The 24,000-nt window shown below is 46.6% G+C and overlaps 1 protein-coding gene across 7 annotated transcripts in view; it reads left to right on the forward strand.

Annotated features, from left to right (window-relative positions):
- LOC109884357 (tensin-like) overlaps positions 1–24,000 on the forward strand; it is a 221,719-nt gene that overhangs the window by 36,793 nt on the left and 160,926 nt on the right. Inside the window, exon 1 of one of the 7 annotated variants that reach the window (XM_031824009.1) lies at positions 19,876–21,048. The exons of the other annotated variants lie outside the window; for them this stretch is intronic. Within the exon in view, the coding sequence (XP_031679869.1) occupies positions 20,953–21,048 (96 nt within the window). The 5' untranslated portion in view covers positions 19,876–20,952. Of the gene's footprint in view, positions 1–19,875; positions 21,049–24,000 lie in introns of those variants that run through there. 7 annotated transcript variants of the gene reach the window in all.

Consider the following 24,000-nt stretch of genomic DNA (forward strand, 5'->3'; position numbering starts at 1 on the left):
TCTCTTCCTCTCTCTCCCTCTCCTCTCTTCTCTCTCTCTCTCTCTGCCTTCCCCCTCTCTCTCTCTCTCTCTCCCTCTCTCTTCTCTCTCCTCTCTCTCTCTCTCTCTCTCTCTCTCTCTCTCTCTCTCTCTCTCTCTCCTCTCTCTCCTCTCTCCTCTCTCTCTCTCTCCCTCTCCCCTCTCTCTCTCTCCCTCTCTCCTCTCCCCTCTCTCTCTCCCTCTCTCCCTCTCTCCCCTCTCTCTCTCTCTCTCCCCTCTCTCTCTCCCCCTCTCCCCTCTCTCTCTCCCTCTCTCTTCTCCCTCTCTCTCTCCCATCTCTCCCTCTCTCTCTCCCTCTCTCTCTCTCTCTCTCTCTCTCTCTCTCTCCCTCTCTCCCTCTCTCTCCCTCTCTCTCCCTCTCTCTCCCTCTCTCTCTCTCTCACATAATCCTCTTTTGTTTGACTCTGTCATACTCTTTCTGCTTTTTAATCTGGATAATTAGGCTTATACCTCTCCCTGGTTGTTCCTCTCCCTTAGACAATAGTGGAATAAAGTACAAAATAATGTTCCTATTATGGAACAATCATTATTTCATCTCACCATCAGTTATTTTCTGGGTGTATTATTACTTTTTAAAATCCAACATTCAACCTTGAGGTAATGACATGCCCGCTACTGATTGAGACAGGATCCATGCGGCCATTGGACTGACTTCATCAATGTCAGTGGGTGAGTGCATCTCCATGCTCTAATCTGGCTTCCTCTCCCTGTCTCTTCTCTTTCATCTCTACTGATCTGAAAACATAGGATAGGTCAGAACAATGTGGAGGGAATTTGCTCCCAGCCGTCCAGTTCTCTGGGATCAGTGCAGATGAAGGAAAGTAGACGAGGAGATGAGAGGAAGGGTAAGACCATCGGGACTCAGCCTCTATCGGTCCGTTCCAGAGTTTTCTCAGCTCTGTAGCGCTGCCAAGCTCACTGCTCGGCAACCGCAGTCTAGTTAAAAGGATTAGACACGGCTTACATAAACGGCTCCCATGGCAACCACGCGCCATAGCCAGGCAACCACGGAGGGAGGAGCCACCGCCACCTCTCATCGTGTGCCATTGGTCAGGGCATCTGTATGTCTAAGTGTTTTCTACATTTTCTGACTGTCTCTCCATACCTGCCATGTTGGAATGGGATATAAAACACTAGATGGAAACGTGGGTACTTTTTATATACTCTATACTATAGAGACCAAAGCATTGAAATCTTGAACTGCATCAACAGCCGCCGTAGGTAGCAAACGACTACCCTTTCTTTGACAGAGACTGATTCTGACCATTCCCCCCCATATATGGACTCAAAAGTTAGTACACTATGTAGGGAATAGAGTGCCATTTGGGACACAAGCCATGTTGCCATCTTAGTGGAGAGATGCACTGCCCACAGAGGTTCCAGTTGATTCAGCCCTGCTACTACGCTCCATTGTCTGACTCTGGAATGCTTCCCAAATGGAACCCTCTTCCTATTTAGTGGACTACTTTTGACCAGAGCCCATATAGGATGCCATTTGGGACTCATCCCACCATGTGTGCTGTCTATGTGTGTTTGCTGGTGCCTGCTGTCTGCTGCAGGCCTGCTCCTGATAGGCTGGCTGCTTGGCGTTGATGGTTGAAGTGTGGCCCCGCTGGATGCTGGCCTTTAGAGAGCTTCATTTCCCACCACACCCTCAGGGGACGCCACATTGCTCAATGCCTTTCATGGCTGCTGCTGTGAAGGAGAGCACAGGTCTCTACGGACGCTCCCGCCCACTCTCTCTACAGCCAGTATGTCACTCTCGCTGTCTTTCTTTCCACGCCTCTCTCTCTCTCTCCCTCTCTCTCTCTCTTTCTGTCATCTCTCTCTGTTTATTGCTCCTCTCCCTGTCCTCTCTTTCTCTCACCATCTCCATCATGCTCCTCTCTCTCTCTCTCTCTCTCTCTCTTTCTGTCGTCTCTCTCTGTTTATTGCTCCTCTCCCTGTCCTCTCTTTCTCTCACCATCTCCATCATGCTCCTCTCTCTCTCTCTCTCTCCCCCCCTCTTCCCTCTCTCTCTTTCTGTTGTCTCTCTGTTTATTGCTCCTCTCCCTGTCCTCTCTTTCTCTCACCATCTCCATCATGCTCCTCTCTCCCTCTCTCTCTCTCTCTCTCTCTCTCTCTCGTTCTCTCTCTTCTGTGGTTCAGGATGGGGAGGTTGAGTGGGTTTCCTTTTGTTGTCCTCCTGTCCTTGCCGTACCGTGTCCTGTCCTGTCTTGTCTTGTGGTATCCAAGCCTTTCAGCCCAAAGCTACAGACATCTTCAACACAGAAACAAAAGATGACCAATGACTTCTGTTCTGTCTGTCCTCCTTCCTCCCACCCCTCCTCCCTAACTTCCCCATTCTCCTTCCGTCTCCCTTCTCTCTCCTCCCGATGTGATGTTACCTCTCTTTCTCTTCATCTCTCTCTCTCTCCTTTCTCTCTGCCTCTCAAGAGCGATAAGGAGATTTAGAAGGAATGGCAGAACACAGCGTCCATTTCTAAATGCTCTTATTTTCTCAACAGGGAGGCCTACAGGAAACGGACACTGTGGCTAACAGTTAGATCACCGATTGAATTTACAGTTGAATGTCCGTTTCTAAACGTCATGCTAAGTTCTGACCTTCACACCAGCCTGCCAGTGACCTTGATGTGTGTTGAGGGTTCTATTTCTCTTCAGCTGTTCCATCGTCCCGTTTCCCTCCTGTCATTCTCTCCAGATCAGAATTCATGCCCTCCACACTATTCTATATGTGGAGTGAGTACTGTGCTGTGTATTCAGTAAATATTCCAGAATCTTCCTCACGTCGCGACATGTATTGCAGTCGCTCTCTGCGAAATGAATGTATTGTATATTATGTGTGAAAAGTAGTGGATACGGGGAATGGGAACGGTGGTTTTCCATCCACGTGAATTCCGCAGTTCTGGTGTCAAGGACACAGGAAGAAGTTAGGGGATGTGTGTGATCCTCCAGGCCAGTCCTGGGAGGGGGACAGTCTAGCCCAGAGCAGTGCATCTTGGTCTGGGTTAGTCCCTCTGTCTCTGCCCCTCCCTGGATGATGTCCAACATAATTGCAGGGATTGAGATCATTTCTCGTGGGGGATCGAGCTCCGTTTGAACCCCCCAACCCCAATATCACACCTTTATCTCCCTTTTAACTGCTACTCTCGTTACTCTTCCCTGTCCCATCATCCTTTTCTCCTCCTCACATTCTCTCTCTCCCTCTCTGTTGCCACACATAGTTCACACTCAGTGTAACAGAGAGGACCTCACTCAGAAGCGTCAAGTCATTGTATGTACGACAGCCCAAAACTCCACATTGTACTTACTACCACCAGTTTTCTATTCTGAATGTACATAAGAGAGTTAAAGCAGAACTGTCTCCCAAACCAACGAGTCTGTGGGATCCTGTCTTCATCTGTAGTTGGTTTCCAGTGATCCCTCCCTGGGATCTTTAGACTCTGTTTTAGCCTATATCCTGCCTGTGTTTTATACTCTGTCCTGCCTGTGTTTTAGACTCTGTCCTGCCTGTGTTTTAGACTCTGTTTTAGCCTATATCCTGCCTGTGTTTTAGACTCTGTCCTGCCTGTGTTTTAGACTCTGTCCTGCCTGTGTTTTAGCCTGGCCTCTGCCTGTGTTTTAGACTCTGTCCTGCCTGTGTTTTAGCCTCTGTCCTGCCTGTGTTTTAGCCTCTATTCTCCCTGTGTTTTAGCCTCTATCCTGCCTGTGTTTTAGCCTCTATCCTGCCTGTGTTTTAGCCTCTGCCCTGCCTGTGTTTTAGCCTCTATCCTGCCTGTGTTTTAGCCTCTATCCTGCCTGTGTTTTAGACTCTGTCCTGCCTGTGTTTTAGCCTCTGTCCTGCCTGTGTTTTAGACTCTGTCCTGCCTGTGTTTTAGCCTGGCCTCTGCCTGTGTTTTAGACTCTGTCCTGCCTGTGTTTTAGCCTGGCCTCTGCCTGTGTTTTAGCCTCTGTCCTGCCTGTGTTTTAGCCTCTGTCCTGTGCTCTGTGATGAATGTGTCTAATCATTCTGAGTGAGGACTTGTCTTCCTCCTATTGATTCCTAAACCCATTTAGTGAATTGAGGTTCTGGGAGAATCCTGTGTAAGCACAGAGGACAGTTAGGGATAATGAAGTGGCAATGCAACACAATCCTCTTTCCGTTGAAGACGTATAGGAGGAGAGGATCGGAGGAAAACTCTCTCTCTTCCTCCACACGTTCACTCACTGTCGTACTGTACTTGACCGTGTGCCAGACTCGCTCTGAGACCTTGAAGTAGTTGTTCCCCTTGCTCTGTAAGGGCTGTGGCTTTTGTGGAATAATGGGTAACAATGCTTCAAGGGTGACTGTTGTCTATGTGTGCAGAGGGTCCCTGGTTCGAGGCGAGGAGAGGGACAGAAGCTATACTGTTACACATGTAACTAATGTTCCCTCAAAAAAAAATCCGAACTGAGCAAATTTTTGGTCTGCTGAGCGCAAACTTGAACATTGTGAAAATTCTGTGCAACTTCCGGTGCGTGTTTACTGAGACTGTACCCGCTTTAAGTTACAGTTACTGTGGCTATTTGATCATAATGTAGGACTACCAGAGGGGCCTTCCATCAAAAACAATGGAGAAAATGCATCTCATAACATTTTAACATGCACATAGCTGTTCTATCATTCAGCCTACAGAAGCAGCCAATGTGTGGTGTTCAATGTAGACCTACATTCCATGAGACAGGGCTTAACATGAACCTGTTTATCCACTCAGACTAGGAGGTGACTGAAAATGTTGTGTTTGATGCAAGAAACCACTTTACAAAATAAAAGGCATTATTAATCCCACACCATTATTAAAGAGAATCAGACAAATTATGCTACCCTCTGCCTATTGGCTACTTAGCTTATTCAAGACGTACCTCAAAATACAACACTGGCCCTTTAAGACATAAAAAAAGCTTTTTACTTGACTGGCTTTTCAAAGATGGCTAGAAGTGTTTGGTGCTCTTGTTGGAAGCAACCTCTCCCCCATTGTTGGGTTAATAACTCACTACCTAACAAAGAATATGAACTAATGTGCACATGCAGCTCTCTGTATCCTAAACAGAGTCCAGTTCAAAGTGAATGGCACAGATCCATATATGGCAATGGCTATTTGCATATAGACCTACTGCAGCTCTGAGTGGTTATGGCGCACCGGTCTGTGTAGAGTACGAGCCTGAGTCATGTCAAAAATATCTTGCAAAGTTAGTTTTGCACACGATGTCTTGCATAGTTTGTTTTGTCGTGGCATGTTAAATTGAAAGTGGCTAATATTGCGTTGATTCAATCACAATTCCCACAGTGGTTTGAAACGTTTCTAAAGGAAAGTTCAATGAAGTTCAATCTAGTGCTTCTCTGCGCGGCCAGATATTTATTCTGCGTGGCTTGTAACTGTAAGTTCTCTCCTGAGAACTGAGTCATTCATCCTCCTATTGCATTCCATTACTTCCTGGCAGTGCTGAAACGGAGGGTACTGTTTGAGAGAGCTGAGTGCTTTGGCACGGTTGGACTTCACCTTGAGATGTCCCCCTGGGCGGTGTTGTGTTTTGTAGACCACAAGGGGGTCTTTAACCTACATAGGTAGCATTAGTGGGCTAAACGTAAGTCACACTCTCAATAGCGCTCGCTACTGGAGTACAGCCAAGTCAGCAGTGTTAGTTTGGGAGCTGAGACAAGGGAGCTGGAGGCTCGGACGTAAAGGGGACAGATAGATAACTCTCTGTAGTAAGTTGCTCTGAAGCTCGTTCCCAATGAACACTGGACTGATGAGATGGTCCTGGACAGAACCATGTTTCTTTATAGAGGACTCTGGACAGTTGCCGTGGTGACCAAGAGAACAGGGAATGTTTATTTTCATGAGGGTTTGACTAGGTCCTGTACGAATGCTAAAGAATAAAGAAACTAATATCTACAAATGTTTTGTGTTGAGCATCTTCTTTTTCAGATGTTCTGATTCTCACGAGTGTTTGAGCAGAATGAGTTCAGAGCTCCAACATGTTCTTTCTGAAGGATTCAGGATGTATCGATCCATTTATTTTCACATGGGGTCGTTGCTGGCGAGGTATCCAGGGACAACGGCTGACTGTTTACTTCCTCTTGACCAGAAGTGCAGATGTAATTTCACTAAGCCGTCCGCAGCCGGCTGGAACGTAATACACTGCATCACTAAAGCAAACACACCAGAGGACATACAGGGGTAGATAGACCTACGAGACTGGCAACATACCAGAGGACATACAGGGGTAGATAGACCTACGAGACTGGCAACATACCAGAGGACATACAGGGGTAGATAGACCTACGAGACTGGCAACATACCAGAGGACATACAGGGGTAGATAGACCTACGAGACTGGCAACATACCAGAGGACATACAGGGGTAGATAGACCTACGAGACTGGCAACATACCAGAGGACATACAGGGGTAGATAGACCTACGAGACTGGCAACACACCAGAGGACATACAGGGGTAGATAGACCTACGAGACTGGCAACACACCAGAGGACATACAGGGGTAGATAGACCTACGAGACTGGCAACACACCAGAGGACATACAGGGGTAGATAGACCTACGAGACTGGCAACATACCAGAGGACATACAGGGGTAGATAGACCTATGAGACTGGCAACATACCAGAGGACATACAGGGGTAGATAGACCTACGAGACTGGCAACATACCAGAGGACATACAGGGGTAGATAGACCTACGAGACTGGCAACATACCAGAGGACATACAGGGGTAGATAGACCTACGAGACTGGCAACATACCAGAGGACATACAGGGGTAGATAGACCTACGAGACTGGCAACATACCAGAGGACATACAGGGGTAGATAGACCTACGAGACTGGCAACACACCAGAGGACATACAGGGGTAGATAGACCTACGAGACTGGCAACATACCAGAGGACATACAGGGGTAGATAGACCTACGAGACTGGCAACACACCAGAGGACATACAGGGGTAGATAGACCTACGAGACTGGCAACATACCAGAGGACATACAGGGGTAGATAGACCTACGAGACTGGCAACATACCAGAGGACATACAGGGGTAGATAGACCTACGAGACTGGCAACACACCAGAGGACATACAGGGGTAGATAGACCTACGAGACTGGCAACACACCAGAGGACATACAGGGGTAGATAGACCTACGAGACTGGCAACACACCAGAGGACATACAGGGGTAGATAGACCTACGAGACTGGCAACACACCAGAGGACATACAGGGGTAGATAGACCTACGAGACTGGCAACATACCAGAGGACATACAGGGGTAGATAGACCTACGAGACTGGCAACACACCAGAGGACATACAGGGGTAGATAGACCTACGAGACTGGCAACACACCAGAGGACATACAGGGGTAGATAGACCTACGAGACTGGCAACATTTCTACAAACACACCAGAGGACATACAGGGGTAGATAGACCTACGAGACTGGCAACATTTCTACAAACACACCAGAGGACATACAGGGGTAGATAGACCTACGAGACTGGCAACATACCAGAAGACATACAGGGGTAGATAGACCTACGAGACTGGCAACATACCAGAGGACATACAGGGGTAGATAGACCTACGAGACTGGCAACATACCAGAGGACATACAGGGGTAGATAGACCTACGAGACTGGCAACATACCAGAGGACATACAGGGGTAGATAGACCTACGAGACTGGCAACACACCAGAGGACATACAGGGGTAGATAGACCTACGAGACTGGCAACACACCAGAGGACATACAGGGGTAGATAGACCTACGAGACTGGCAACACACCAGAGGACATACAGGGGTAGATAGACCTACGAGACTGGCAACATACCAGAGGACATACAGGGGTAGATAGACCTATGAGACTGGCAACATACCAGAGGACATACAGGGGTAGATAGACCTACGAGACTGGCAACATACCAGAGGACATACAGGGGTAGATAGACCTACGAGACTGGCAACATACCAGAGGACATACAGGGGTAGATAGACCTACGAGACTGGCAACATACCAGAGGACATACAGGGGTAGATAGACCTACGAGACTGGCAACATACCAGAGGAAATACAGGGGTAGATAGACCTACGAGACTGGCAACACACCAGAGGACATACAGGGGTAGATAGACCTACGAGACTGGCAACATACCAGAGGACATACAGGGGTAGATAGACCTACGAGACTGGCAACACACCAGAGGACATACAGGGGTAGATAGACCTACGAGACTGGCAACATACCAGAGGACATACAGGGGTAGATAGACCTACGAGACTGGCAACATACCAGAGGACATACAGGGGTAGATAGACCTACGAGACTGGCAACACACCAGAGGACATACAGGGGTAGATAGACCTACGAGACTGGCAACACACCAGAGGACATACAGGGGTAGATAGACCTACGAGACTGGCAACACACCAGAGGACATACAGGGGTAGATAGACCTACGAGACTGGCAACACACCAGAGGACATACAGGGGTAGATAGACCTACGAGACTGGCAACATACCAGAGGACATACAGGGGTAGATAGACCTACGAGACTGGCAACACACCAGAGGACATACAGGGGTAGATAGACCTACGAGACTGGCAACACACCAGAGGACATACAGGGGTAGATAGACCTACGAGACTGGCAACACACCAGAGGACATACAGGGGTAGATAGACCTACGAGACTGGCAACACACCAGAGGACATACAGGGGTAGATAGACCTACGAGACTGGCAACATACCAGAGGACATACAGGGGTAGATAGACCTACGAGACTGGCAACACACCAGAGGACATACAGGGGTAGATAGACCTACGAGACTGGCAACACACCAGAGGACATACAGGGGTAGATAGACCTACGAGACTGGCAACATACCAGAGGACATACAGGGGTAGATAGACCTACGAGACTGGCAACACACCAGAGGACATACAGGGGTAGATAGACCTACGAGACTGGCAACATACCAGAGGACATACAGGGGTAGATAGACCTACGAGACTGGCAACATACCAGAGGACATACAGGGGTAGATAGACCTACGAGACTGGCAACACACCAGAGGACATACAGGGGTAGATAGACCTACGAGACTGGCAACACACCAGAGGACATACAGGGGTAGATAGACCTACGAGACTGGCAACATACCAGAGGACATACAGGGGTAGATAGACCTACGAGACTGGCAACACACCAGAGGACATACAGGGGTAGATAGACCTACGAGACTGGCAACATACCAGAGGACATACAGGGGTAGATAGACCTACGAGACTGGCAACACACCAGAGGACATACAGGGGTAGATAGACCTACGAGACTGGCAACACACCAGAGGACATACAGGGGTAGATAGACCTACGAGACTGGCAACACACCAGAGGACATACAGGGGTAGATAGACCTACGAGACTGGCAACACACCAGAGGACATACAGGGGTAGATAGACCTACGAGACTGGCAACATACCAGAGGACATACAGGGGTAGATAGACCTACGAGACTGGCAACACACCAGAGGACATACAGGGGTAGATAGACCTACGAGACTGGCAACACACCAGAGGACATACAGGGGTAGATAGACCTACGAGACTGGCAACATACCAGAGGACATACAGGGGTAGATAGACCTACGAGACTGGCAACACACCAGAGGACATACAGGGGTAGATAGACCTACGAGACTGGCAACATACCAGAGGACATACAGGGGTAGATAGACCTACGAGACTGGCAACATACCAGAGGACATACAGGGGTAGATAGACCTACGAGACTGGCAACACACCAGAGGACATACAGGGGTAGATAGACCTACGAGACTGGCAACACACCAGAGGACATACAGGGGTAGATAGACCTACGAGACTGGCAACATACCAGAGGACATACAGGGGTAGATAGACCTACGAGACTGGCAACACACCAGAGGACATACAGGGGTAGATAGACCTACGAGACTGGCAACACACCAGAGGACATACAGGGGTAGATAGACCTACGAGACTGGCAACACACCAGAGGACATACAGGGGTAGATAGACCTACGAGACTGGCAACACACCAGAGGACATACAGGGGTAGATAGACCTACGAGACTGGCAACACACCAGAGGACATACAGGGGTAGATAGACCTACGAGACTGGCAACATTTCTACAAACACACCAGAGGACATACAGGGGTAGATAGACCTACGAGACTGGCAACATTTCTGTCATCTCCCCAAAATTCCCAGGTTTTCAGAAATCCTGGTTGGAAGACTTCTGGAGTTAAGAGGGAATACGCAGGAAATCCGGAATCCTCCAACCGTAATTTTGGGACAACCTGGGATTATGGGTAAATTTACCGCAATTTGGCCACCCTATCCTCACTCATTCAAACAGGAGGAGTTGCTTCTAATGGAAGAATAGAGTGCAGATCATTGGGGTGAAGTGGATGCTGCTGTTGAGTTGGTGAAGTCCTGCTGTCCCCAGATTGTAGCTTATCAGCACCACTAAGCTGGTCTCCCGAGTGGATCAGATCCCCGTGCCACAGTTCCAACCTAATAATGGAACCCTTGTCCGCTGTGTGTAGTTCCCTAACTTTCTTTCTGTTCTGTGACATCATTGTTGTTGGCATATCCTTGTTTACCTCATTCCGTGGCGGGTTTCGTGGGTTAGGGGATGTAGTTGACACTCCAGGCTAGCCCTGTTTCCCTTGGCAGCTGTCCTTGTGAGTCAGCCCTCATAGACTTCCATACTAAATACACCCAGCGCTCTGCTGTCCATAGACATGCTCAGCTCCCACTAATGACAGACCTGCCATGACTGTCTGAGTGACTCACTACTGGGCCAGGCAGGACACTTGTGCAGCTTTTAGCGTTTCCCCAAAATATATATATACAGTATAAATATATATATACAGTAAAAAAATATATATATACAGTATACATATATATACACAGTATACATATATATATACAGTATACATATATATACACAGTATACATATATATATACAGTATACATATATATATATACAGTATACATATATATATACAGTATACATATATATATACAGTATACATCTATATACAGTATACATCTATATATACAGTATACATCTATATATACAGTATAAATATATATATACAGTATACATCTATATATACAGTATAAATATATATATACAGTATACATCTATATATACAGTATACATATATATATATACAGTATAAATATATATATACACTATACATCTATATATACAGTATAAATATATATATACAGTATACTTCTATATATACAGTATACATATATATATATACAGTATAAATATATATATATACAGTATACATATATATATATACAGTATAAATATATATATACAGTATACATATATATATACAGTATAAATATATATATACAGTATACTTCTATATATACAGTATACATATATATATATACAGTATAAATATATATATACAGTATACTTCTATATATACAGTATACATATATATATATACAGTATAAATATATATATACAGTATACATCTATATATACAGTATAAATATATATATACAGTATAAATATATATATACAGTATACATATATATATACAGTATACATATTTTTTTTGTTATTTGATTTATAATCCCATTTATGGAAATGTATATTTTTCTCGGGGGAGGATTTACCAAGAACGCAAACGGCGAAGATCCTCATTATAATAAGGAGGGCCATAAAAATGAAGACTACAAATAGACTAGACGATGTAAATTATCTATTCTAGATGACGCAGCAGCCCCAGGGGCCAGGATTAGCTGATCACAGCTGAACACCTTAAAGCATCGTAGTTTAATAGACTTGCCCATTTATTGATCAAGGGGCAGCAGGTCCTGTTCGATTCAAGATAATGAAGAGGGACATAATGTGGTTATTATGATTCCCTTGCCCTTGAGTATCGTTAAGGGGGAGTAGAGTTGCCTGACGACTCTTCCACGGTTCTATGTTTGCTACGCCATTTTAACCACGTGTGTTCTGGCTTTGGCCCAACCCAGAGGTTTCTGGGACCAATCAGAACAGTTAGATTGTGTTTGTGCTCTAGAAATCATTTGGGAGGTACTCAGATCCAGACTCATAGTGGAGAAGAAACTAACGTGTGTGTGCATGGTGTAACGTTTAGCTGGAAAGGAGAATAGAGGGCTTTGGTTGGAGTGTGGTGTTGATGTGTGTGGGGTGAGGGCAGAGAGAGAGGAGGGAGATTGTGGAAAGGAGAATAGAGGGCTTTGGTTGGAGTGTGGTGTTGATGTGTGTGGGGTGAGGGCAGAGAGAGAGGAGGGAGATTGTGGAAAGGAGAATAGAGGGCTTTGGTTGGAGTGTGGTGTTGATGTGTGTGGGGTGAGGGCAGAGAGAGAGGAGGGAGATTGTGGAAAGGAGAATAGAGGGCTTTGGTTGGAGTGTGGTGTTGATGTGTGTGGGGTGAGGGCAGAGAGAGAGGAGGGAGATTGTGGAAAGGAGAATAGAGGGCTTTGGTTGGAGTGTGGTGTTGATGTGTGTGGGGTGAGGGCAGAGAGAGAGGAGGGAGATTGTGGAAAGGAGAATAGAGGGCTTTGGTTGGAGTGTGGTGTTGATGTGTGTGGGGTGAGGGCAGAGAGAGAGGAGGGAGATTGTGGAAAGGAGAATAGAGGGCTTTGGTTGGAGTGTGGTGTTGATGTGTGTGGGGTGAGGGCAGAGAGAGAGGAGGGAGATTGTGGAAAAGGTGACAAGAGAGGAAAGGAAAGGAGAGGGACAAGGACTGAGAGAAGTAAGGGGAGAGAGGGATGGGGATCTCAGAGAAGTAGGGGGAGAGAGAGGTAGTGGGAGAGTAGGGGGATCTCAGAGAAGTAGGGGGAGAGAGAGGTAGTGGGAGAGAAGTCAGGGGAGAGAGGGATGGGGATCTCAGAGAAGTAGGGGGAGAGAGAGGTAGTGGGAGAGAGGTAGGGGGATCTCAGAGAAGTAGGGGGAGAGAGAGGTAGTGGGAGAGAGAGGTAGGGGGAGAGAGGTAGGGGGATCTGAGAGAAGTAGAGGGAGAGAGATATAGGGGGAGTGAGATGTAGGGGGAGAGAGAGGTAGGGGGATCTGAGAGAGGTAGAGGGAGAGAGTTAAGGGGATCTGAGAGAGGTAGAGGGAGAGAGATGTAGGGGGAGCGAGATGTAGGGGGAGAGAGAGGTAGGGGGATCTGAGAGAGGTAGGGGAGAGAGATATAGGGGGAATGAGATGTAGGGGGATCTGAGAGAGGTAGAGGGAGAGAGATGTTGGGGCAGATGTTGGGGGAGAGAGATGTAGGGGTAGAGGGATGTAGTGGAGAGAGAGGTAGGGGAGAGAGATGTAGGGGGTTAGAGATAGGTAGGGGGAGAGAGATCTAGGGGGAGAGAGGTAGGGGGAGAAAGATGTAGGGGGAGAGAGAGGTAGGGAGAGAGTGATGTAGAGGGAGAGAGGTAGAGAGAGAGAGAGATGGACTGGTGGTGGTGAGTCATGATGTGTGTGTGATACCACCTGATCTCGGTCTGCTCTGCTGAACACATGCTAATGTGGTCTACCCCTGCACAGACAAAACCTGCAGTAGCCCCTGCTATAGCCACCCTACAGCACCACTCACAGCCTGCCACTGGCTGTCACGCCTGTCAATCATCATCCCAGCATATCAGTGCATTCGTCAGGCTTGTCAACAGTAGCGGTTGCCCGAAATGCCTCCCGCCGGTTGCTCGGCAGTTGGTCACTTCACTGTCAGGAACTGACTTGATGAAGTGGCCCCTATATACTGATCTAGGGATCGAATTTGGGGTGGCTAAGCTGATCCTAGATCAGTTCAGCCTAAGTGCTATTTCCACACAGATCAATACTTGAAATTATACTTTGGGAACAGAGATTCAATGAAAGGAATTTATTTCGTTAAAAAAACTATAATTCATATTGTTTGTAGCTCTAGTTTGCTTAAGTTTCTTGCTTGACTTGTTAAGTAGGAAACTACAGTAGGCCTATAGTTTTTATTTTGCACGTGTGATCCACTGTAGCAGTCTTTGAAATCAGAGAAGGGCTTGCCAGTCTCTATCTTCTATGTAGAGAGAAAGTGGCCATGGTAGCTATACATTCTACAGTAGAAGCATAGTAGACCCTGTTTTTGTCTGCGTCCTCCCTCCTGCCTGTCTCTCTGGGTTTTGTGTGTCGGCCGTCCGGACCCGGAGGGAGAGCCAGCGTGACAGGCCAGTCAATATCAGTCTGCAGTGATTATGGGAGTCTCTTATTGTTAATGAGCAGCTTAGTACACAGCGGATACCCTGCCAACATTCTGGGAAACATGCCCTATACTGTAGTATAGTACACAACATATTTATACTGTAGTATAGTACACAACATATTTATACTGTAGTATAGTACACAACATATTTATACTGTAGTATAGTACACAACATATTTATACTGCAGTATAGTACACAACATATTTATACTGTAGTATAGTAGACAACATAGAAATACTGTAGTATAATACACAACATATTTATACTGTAGTATAGTAGACAACATATTTATACTGTAGTATTCATACTGTTGTTGTGTCTTTGGCTATGCCGGATTAAGTGATATAACATGTTATTCTATAAAATAATAATCAATCAATCATAATCACATAATCACTAGTTAACTATACATGTTTCAAACGTCACTCGCTCTGAGACTTGGAGTAGTCTTGCTCTGCATGGGTAACGCTTCTTCGAGGGTGGCTGTTGTCGATGTGTTCCTGGTTCGAGCCCAGGTAGGAGCGAGGAGAGAGATGGAAGCTATACTGTTACACTGGCAATGCTAAAGTGCCTATAAGAACATCCAATAGTCAAAGCTATATGAAATACAAATCGTATAGAGAGAAATAGTCCTATAATTCCTATAATAACTACAACCTAAAACTTCCTACCTGGGAATATTGAAGACTCATGTTAAAAGGAACCACCAGCTTTCATATGTTCTCATGTTCTGAGCAAGGAACTTAAACATTAGCTTTTTGACATGGCACATATTGCACTTTTACATTCTTTTCCAACACTTTGTTTTTGCATTATTTAAACCAAATTGAACATGTTTCATTTTATTTGAGGCTCAATAGATTTTATTGATGTATTATATTAAGTTAAAATAAGTATTCATTCAGTATTGTTGTAATTGTCATTATTACAAATACATTTTCAAAAAATCGTCCGATTAATCGGTAACGGCTTTTTTTTGGTCCTCCAATAATCGATATCGGTATCGGCGTTGAAAAATCATAATCGGTCGACCTCTAACCTAAAGTCCTGAAATTCGGTACATAGGAACACATTTAGCTCAAGGACCCATAAGGTCCGCCATGATGGATTTTCCATCATTTAGAAATTTGTGGAAAAAAATAACTTGATATATGGCATCTACAGACCAAGGTCTCTTAACCCTATGTTTTACAGACTATTATGTCAAACAATATGGCCGCTACGGACCAATAAACTTTCATGTGGGTGTGGTCTGACAAATAAATGCATATAAATCAGACCAGGATATAGTATTGTCGACCACACGGTGGCGCTATAACGCACACATGCTCAGGGATATGAGTCTAGCTAAATTATACGATTCAGTTTGGCCACATAGTAGCGCTGTTGGATCGGAAAAAACAATCATGCAAGCTCATTGGCTCTTAACGGCCATATTGTTTGAGCTATCGTCCTGGAAAATATGAAGACATGGGTACATAGATGCTATACCCAAATCCAGATAGCAGATGTTCTGAAAGAGCTGCAAAACCTGGACCCGTACAAATCAGCTGGGCTTGACAATCTGGACCCTCTATTTCTGAAACTATCCGCCGCCATTGTCGCAACCCCTATTACCAGCCTGTTCAACCTCTCTTTCATATCGTCTGAGATCCCCAAGAATTGGAAAGCTGCCGCAGTCATCCCCCTCTTTAAAGGGGGAGACACCCTGGACCCAAACTGTTACAGACCTATATCCATCCTGCCCTGCCTATCTAAGGTCTTCGAAAGCCAAGACAACAAACAGGTCACTGACCATCTCGAATCCCACCGTACCTTCTCCACTGTGCAATCTGGTTTCCGAGCCGGTCACGGATGCACCTCAGGCAGCTCAAGGTAATAAACGATATCATAACCGCCATCGATAAAAGACAGTACTGTGCAGCCGTCTTCATCGACCTTGCCAAGGCTTTCGACTCTGTCAATCACCATATTCTTATCGGCAGACTCAGTAGCCTCGGTTTTTCTGATGACTGCCTTGCCTGGTTCACCAATTACTTTGCAGACAGAGTTCAGTGTGTCAAATCGGAGGGCATGCTGTCCGGTCCTCTGGCAGTCTCTATGGGGGTGCCACAGGGTTAAATTCTCGGGCCGACTCTTTTCTCTGTATATATCAATGATGTTGCTCTTGCTGCGGGCGATTCCCTGATCCACCTCTACGCAGACGACACCATTCTGTATACTTCCGACCCGTCCTTGGACACTGTGCTATCTAACCTCCAAACGAGCTTCAATGACATACAACACTCCTTCCGTGGCCTCCAACTGCTCTTAAACGCTAGTAAAACCAAATGCATGCTTTCAACCGTTCGCTGCCTGCACCCGCACGCCCGACTAGCATCACCACCCTGGATGGTTCCGACCTAGAATATGTGGACATCTATAAATACCTAGGTGTCTGGCTAGACTGTAAACTCTCCTTCTAGACTCATATCAAACATCTCCAATCTAAAATCAAATCTAGAGTCGGCTTTCTATTCCGCAACAAAGCCTCCTTCACTCACGCCGCCAAACTTACCCTAGTAAAACTGACTATCCTACCGATCCTCGACTTCGGCGATGTCATCTACAAAATAGCTTCCAATACTCTACTCAGCAAACTGGATGCAGTTTATCACAGTGCCATCCGTTTTGTTACTAAAGCACCTTATACCACCCACCACTGCGACCTGTATGCTCTAGTCGGCTGGCCCTCGCTACATATTCGCCGCCAGACCCACTGGCTCCAGGTCATCTACAAGTCCATGCTAGGTAAAGGTCTGCCTTATCTCAGTTCACTGGCCTCGATGGCTACACCCACCCGTAGCACGCGCTCCAGCAGGTGTATCTCACTGATCATCCCTAAAGCCAACACCTCATTTGGCCGCCTTTCGTTCCAGTTCTCTGCTGCCTGTGACTGGAACGAATTGCAAAAATCGCTGAAGTTGGAGACTTTTATCTCCTTCACCAACTTCAAACATCTGCTATCTGAGCAGCTAACCGATCGCTGCAGCTGTACATAGTCTATCGGTAAATAGCCCACCCATTTTTACCTACCTTATCCCCATACTGTTTTTATTTATTTACTTTTCTGCTCTTTTGCACACCAGTATCTCTACCTGTACATGACCATCTGATCATTTATCACTCCAGTGTTCATCTGCAAAATTGTAATTATTTGCCTACCTCCTCATGCCTTTTGCACACATTGTATATAGACTCCCCCTTTGGTTTCTACTGTGTTAACTCTTTGTTGTCTGCTCACACTGCTATGCTTTATCTTGGCCAGGTCGCAGTTGCAAATGAGAACTTGTTCTCAACTAGCCTACCTGGTTAAATAAAGGTGTTCTCAACTAGCCTACCTGGTTAAATAAAGGTGAATAAAAATTTTTTAAAACATGCCAATCGGTCCAGTGGTTCTGGAGAAAAAAATGTTTAAAGTAGTCAACATCATTAAAAATGGTCCAAAACACATCAAAAGCAGGTTGGATGTTGAGCGTGTCAAGGATTATTAGTGTAAGGCAATATGTCCAATTTGTCCTGATGGTGGCGCTTATGGGGCCAAAGCTTGAACCCCAGCATTGCTGCATGCAGCTATATTTATTAGTGATATTATTGCTAACAAGAAGGTGATATATGTACACTATATGACCATGCACTGTGTTCTGACATACACACCATATCTGATTACTATATACTGTATCCATAAACCATGATTCTGATAAGTACAGTGTTCCATGTACGTAGCACTGTTGTAGTGATTGTTTATAGCGTAATTATTGAAGTCTTATTATGTTGGCCTCTGTCCATTGAACCGTGTCTTCGGGTAAAGAAAGGATTTTTACCGCTCTGCTGTGAGACGTGATCACATGTCATATTCATAGGTTTGAAAGGCAGTGGGGGTATGATAGTGTTACTCTCTCTATATATGTCAGTGGAATAATCAGTGTGATTGCCACAGCATTTTCTGGCGGCCTAGAATACACTCTTATTGTGCTGTATTTTTAATTATTGAGGGATACACTGGTCCCCCCCGTCTCTCTCTCTCTCACTCACTCACTCACTCACTCACTCACTCACTCACTCACTCACTCACTCACTCACTCACTCTCACTCACTCACTCACTCACTCACTCACTCACTCACTCACTCACTCACTCACTCACTCACTCTCACTCTCACTCTCACTCACTCACTCACTCACTCTCACTCACTCACTCACTCACTCACTCTCACTCACTCTCTACTTCAATGTATTGTGATTACGCTGGGCTGAGGTAGTGATGCCTGCCTGCGCTGGTGGGAAAGAGAGAGGGTGAGAGAGGAGAGAGAGAGAGGGAAGGAGAGAGAGAGAGGGAAGGAGAGAGAGAGAGGTAAAGAGAGAGAGAGAGAGAGAGAGAGGGAAGGAGAGAGAGAGAGGGAAGGAGAGAGAGAGAGGGAAGGAAGGAGATTAGGAGAGAGAGGGAGACAGAGACAGAGAGAGAGAGAGAGAGAGAGAGAGAGAGAGAGAGAGAGAGAGAGAGAGAGAGAGAGAGAGAGAAAGAGAGAGAGAGGGAGAGAGGGAAGGAAGGAAGGAGAGAGAGAAAGAGAGAGGGAGAAGGAAGGAGAGAGAGGAGAGAAGGAGAGTGAGAAAGAGAGAAGGAGAGTGAGATAGAGAGAGGGAGGGGTGTAGCAGCACAGAAAAGCGTTCCGCAGTGAAAATGTTCTCCCAGTGAAGCGTAGAGAGACTGCAGCAGAGTGAACGGGGCTGTGCAGCACCTGCAGTCGCTCTCTCTCTCTCTCTGTGTGTGTGTGTGTGTGTGTGTGTGTGCAAATGTTTGTGATAATCGCTCAGGACACACTGATTCAACACTCCCTCCTTCCCAGCACCTCTCTCTCTCTCTGTCTCTCTCTCTCTCTCTCTCTTGTCTCTCTCCCCTCTGCTCCTTTGCTCTCTCGTTCTCTCCCTCGACCCAATTCTCCACACACACTACAATCATCTTACCCTGTGCCTGCCTTGTAACGGCTTTTCACCGTGACGGCTGTTTGTGTGTGTGTGCCCACCATTTGTCTGCTATGTATTCTCCAACACTCTCTCTCTTTCTCTCCCCCTTTCTGTCTCTCTCAGTCTCTCTCTCTGTCTCTCTCTTTCTCTCTCTCTCTCTCTCTCTCTCTCAGTCTTTCTCTCTCTCTCTCTCTTTCTATGTTTGTGCACTACCTTCCTCTTCCCTTCTTCATCTTCTCTTATTACTCACTAATCATCTCTTTCATTCTCTCCCTTGTCCTCTCTCTCTTACACACACATTCTGCCTTCTGATTGCTCTCTCTTTCTCTTGCTCTCTCTCTCTCTCTCTCTCTCTCTCTCTCTCTCTGTCTCTCTCTTTGTCTCTCAGTCTCTCTCTCTCTCGCTCTGTCTATCTCTCTCTCTCTCAATTCAATTCAATTCAATTCAATTTCCTTTATTGGCATAACGTAACAATGTACATATTGCTAAAGCTTACTTTGGAGATTTACAATATTAACATCATTAATAATACTAATCAATACTGTCAACGGGACAACAGTAACTACAACAACCAAGTCTCTCTCTCTCTCAATCTCTCTCTTTCTTAACCTCACACACACGCTACCTCCCCCTCCATGATTCTTTATCACTGTTATTGTGTCTCTCTCTTAACCTCACACACAAACCAATGCACGCAAGCACACACGCATACACTAACCTCCACAAAACACATTCTCTCTCTCTATCTCTCCCTATTATTTCTCCCGCTTTTTGTCTCTCTCCATACCGTTCTGTACCCAATCCTCCCTCCCTTCCACCTCTCCTGTATTTTACTCCTCCCTCTCCCTCCCTCGCTCCCCCTCCTCCCTCTCCGGGCTGGCTGAGTAAGTGCTGCAGCATCCTCACAGCGGAGTGTGTATGTGAGAGGAGTGTGTGAGTGGTTAGCATCGGGGATCTTGAACCAGAGGGGTTCCGTGTGAAGAGAAGGGCTCTTCTGTGCGTGTGCTTGCCGTGTGTGTGTGTGTGTGTGTGTGTGTGTGTGTGTGTGTGCGTTATCTCGATCTATGCGTGCAAGCAAGTGAGCGTGTGTGTGACGACGCTGTCCTCGTTCTGCACCGACCGGACCCTCTCTCGCTCATCTCATCATGCAGCCGGCTGTGCTCATCTCACCGCTGTGACGACTGAGTGTCTAGACCAGGCTCTGGAGACTGAGAGAGAGAAGCAGGCAGAGAGACCGACACACAGACAGACAGGTGGACAGACAGATGGACTGTTGGTGGCAAGTGATGCTTTGATTCCTAGTGGAATAGAAGGGTCTCCTCTGCATGGGACACTGTTGTAAGCCCTCATTAAGTTAACGAATTGGAGACAGACAGACAGACAGACAGACAGACAGACAGCTCTCCGGTCGACTCGAAGGACCACCTCTCTTTCTGGGGTTTGGGATGCACTGCTTCTGGGTGGACTAGGAGAAAGGTCTCCTCTCTTTCTTCCCCTCTCCTCCTCCTCTCCTGTCTTCCACAAGAGAGCGCTTAGTGAGGATCTGATCCTGGAGTGTAGAGAGAGACAGAGGGCCTGACGGGACGCGAGGCAGCATGGCTCGTCTCAACTGGTGCCTGGCCGCTGTGATCAGCTGGGGCAAGTTCCTCTTTTCCTGCTTCTTCCCCCTACGGGGGGCAAAGAAAGACAAGGTAAGCCCGCACAATGAGGGGGACTGGGAGGGGGTCGGAGAGGGGGACTGGGAGGGGGACTGGGAGGGGGTCGGAGAGGGGGACTGGGAGAGGGACTGGGAGGGGGTTGGAGAGGGGGACTGGGAGGGGGTCGGGGAGGGGGACTTGGAGGGGGTTGGAATGGGGGAGGAGACGGAACAAGTACAATGGAATCATGGAACCACATTTTTATTTGATTATTTACACTTTACTTCGTCTGGTTCTTCATTTATAGCTTTTCATTGAGATCAGAACCTGCTTACCAGAGAGATACCTGGTGAGATGAGAAGAGTAGGAGTCTAAAAGGTGTCATACTTTCTTGTCCGTTTCTTGTCCGTTTGTGCACCAGTATAATGGTCTTGGCGCTACACTGGCTTGAACATTGAGTAATATCTGTGTCAGCTAGATAACCAGCTGGTGCGCCAGCACTACAGATTAGTTTAGCACAATTTCACACAGCACGGCTGCTGGTGTGTGGACTACACTACAGGTTGATGAACAGCTAGTGGATGTTGCCCCTTAGCTCTGATTCAAGGTCAGTGTTGCTCTTCACCACCAATGGTGAAGATTAGGATGGAGATAGAGAGGAACTGATCCTAGATTAGTGCTTAGGGGCAACTCACCCTTGGATCTGGAGAAATGGGGTGCTTGTTTCAGATGTTACTTTGCTACCATACCTGAGTGTCCCGATTCATAGTGTCACCTTGTACGACTGCAGAACAGAGCAGAACAAGGTTGGCATCTGCATTCAAGGTTTGCGTTCGCTAAAATAAAAATCGCTCAACTGTTGGCGTTTTACCAGCCTTGTCATTTTACCATTCGTTGCTTTTCGGGTCAGTATTTGTTCTTTATGGTTCGCTGGTTTTTCCTGTTCCGTAGTGGTTCGTATCTTGCAGGCGAATGTTTGGCGACAAAGGATGAACGTATTTCCCTGACTGATGCCGAATCTTTAGAGGTGCGGTGTGTTGCTGGTTTCAGTCTTATTAGTTTGAATTGGACTGTGGTAAAACAATGTCTCTGAGTGTCAGAAACACTGCGCCACTCTTCTCTCTACCCCCCCCCCCCCCCTCTCTCTCTCTCTCTCCTCTCTCTCTCTCTCTCTCCTCTCTCTCTCTCTTGTTATAGAGGATAATCAATCATATGGTACAAGTCCCGTACGTCCAAACACAGTCTTCCCTTACACACAATAGAATGTGTGTGTTCATAGGCGTGCATATGTTTGTGCGTGTGTGCGAGTGTGTGTGAGCGAGTGTGTGTGTGTGCAAGTGTGTGTGTGCAAGTGTGTGTGTGCAAGTGTGTGTGTGCTTGCGTGCGTGCGTACGCGCGTGTGTGTGCGTGCGTGCGCGTTTGTGTGCGTGTGTGTGTGTGTGTGTGGAAACTGAGGTGATCTTCTGATGACTAGTGACGGGATCTTTTTCATAAGTGTTGTCTTCTGTCTCTCATCTTGTTCTCACCAGTGTTTCAGTGGGTAAAAGGCGGCTTTCAATGGCGGCTGGTGAACCGCAGGGCTTGTTATGTTTTGGTAACCCAAGCAGTTTTACGCATGAGCTGAACCAGCAGTCTTTTCTGCTCTGTCTTCCCCAGTCGTTAGCGTATCTGCTGTATTGTATGTGCGCCAGTAGGGTTAGGAGAGCTTTTGGGGGCAGAGTCTTTTTTTTTTAATGTCGTAGCTCGTTATCCAGTCCTGCGTCCCATATTTTTTGATGAACTTTCTGTTTAATTCAGTTGCCTTCATTTCTGTTCACAATGAGCTATTACGATGTAACCGCCAACATTAGTCATCCTGAACAGCTTTGTCCGAATTTCTTTTCGGAATCATATTTTTCTTCAGACCTTGAAATGGAATGACCTCATAATAAGAGCAGTATATCGATGTTGGTTTAGGCTAAGTAGTACACTATGTAGGGAATAGGGTGCCATTTGGGACAAAGCATTAGTGTGAGTGGCTCTCCTCTCCTCTCCAGCAGGCCAGGCTTGCCTCCCTGTATGAGCCCTGAGCACCTCCCCTGCAGCAGCTTGTTTTGTTCAGTAAGCCCTGGTGATGGGTAGGAGAGTTGGAGGAATAGAGGAATGGAGGAATGGAGGAATAGAGGAATAGAGGAATGGAGGAATAGAGGAATGGAGGAATGGAGGAATAGTGGAATAGAGGAATGGAGGAATAGAGGAATGGAGGAATAGTGGAATAGAGGATTAGTGGAATAGAGGAATAGTGGAATAGAGGAATAGTGGAATGGAGGAATAGTGGAATAGAGGAATAGTGGAATGGAGGAATAGTGGAATAGAGGAATAGTGGAATAGAGGAATAGTGGAATAGAGGAATAGTGGAATGGAGGAATAGTGGAATAGAGGAATAGTGGAATAGAGGAATAGTGGAATAGAGGAATGGAGGAAAGGAGGAATGGAGTAATAGAGGAATGGAGGAATAGAGGAATGGAGGAATAGAGGAATGGAGAAATGGAGTAATGGAGGAATAGAGGAATGGAGGAATAGAGGAATGGAGGAATGGAGGATTAGAGGAATAGATGAATAGAGGAATGGAGGAATAGAGGAATGGAGAGATTGAGGATGGAGCTCTCGGGGTAAAGTTTAGTCTCCTGCCTGCCTGTAGAGTACTGCTTTCTTCCCAGTGCACCCCCCCTCCTCGCCCTGTACCCCTCTCCCCCCGTGCACCCCCCTCCTCGCCCTGTACCCCCTCCCCCTAGCTGTACCACCCTCCCCCTCCTCCCCTTGTACCCACCTCCCCCATAGCTGTACCCCCCTCCTCCCCCTGTGCCCCCTCCTCCCTAGCTGTAACCCCCCCTGCCGCAGCTCCTTATCTCTATGTCCCCCCCCCCCCCACACACACACACACACACAAACAATCCAGTGGTTCTCAACCAAATCGTACATATATCCTGCCTCCCTATTCCTACATTCTATAACTGTCTATCAAGC

The sequence above is a fragment of the Oncorhynchus kisutch genome, linkage group LG5 (genome assembly GCF_002021735.2).
Source record: "Oncorhynchus kisutch isolate 150728-3 linkage group LG5, Okis_V2, whole genome shotgun sequence".
NCBI lineage: Eukaryota > Metazoa > Chordata > Actinopteri > Salmoniformes > Salmonidae > Oncorhynchus > Oncorhynchus kisutch.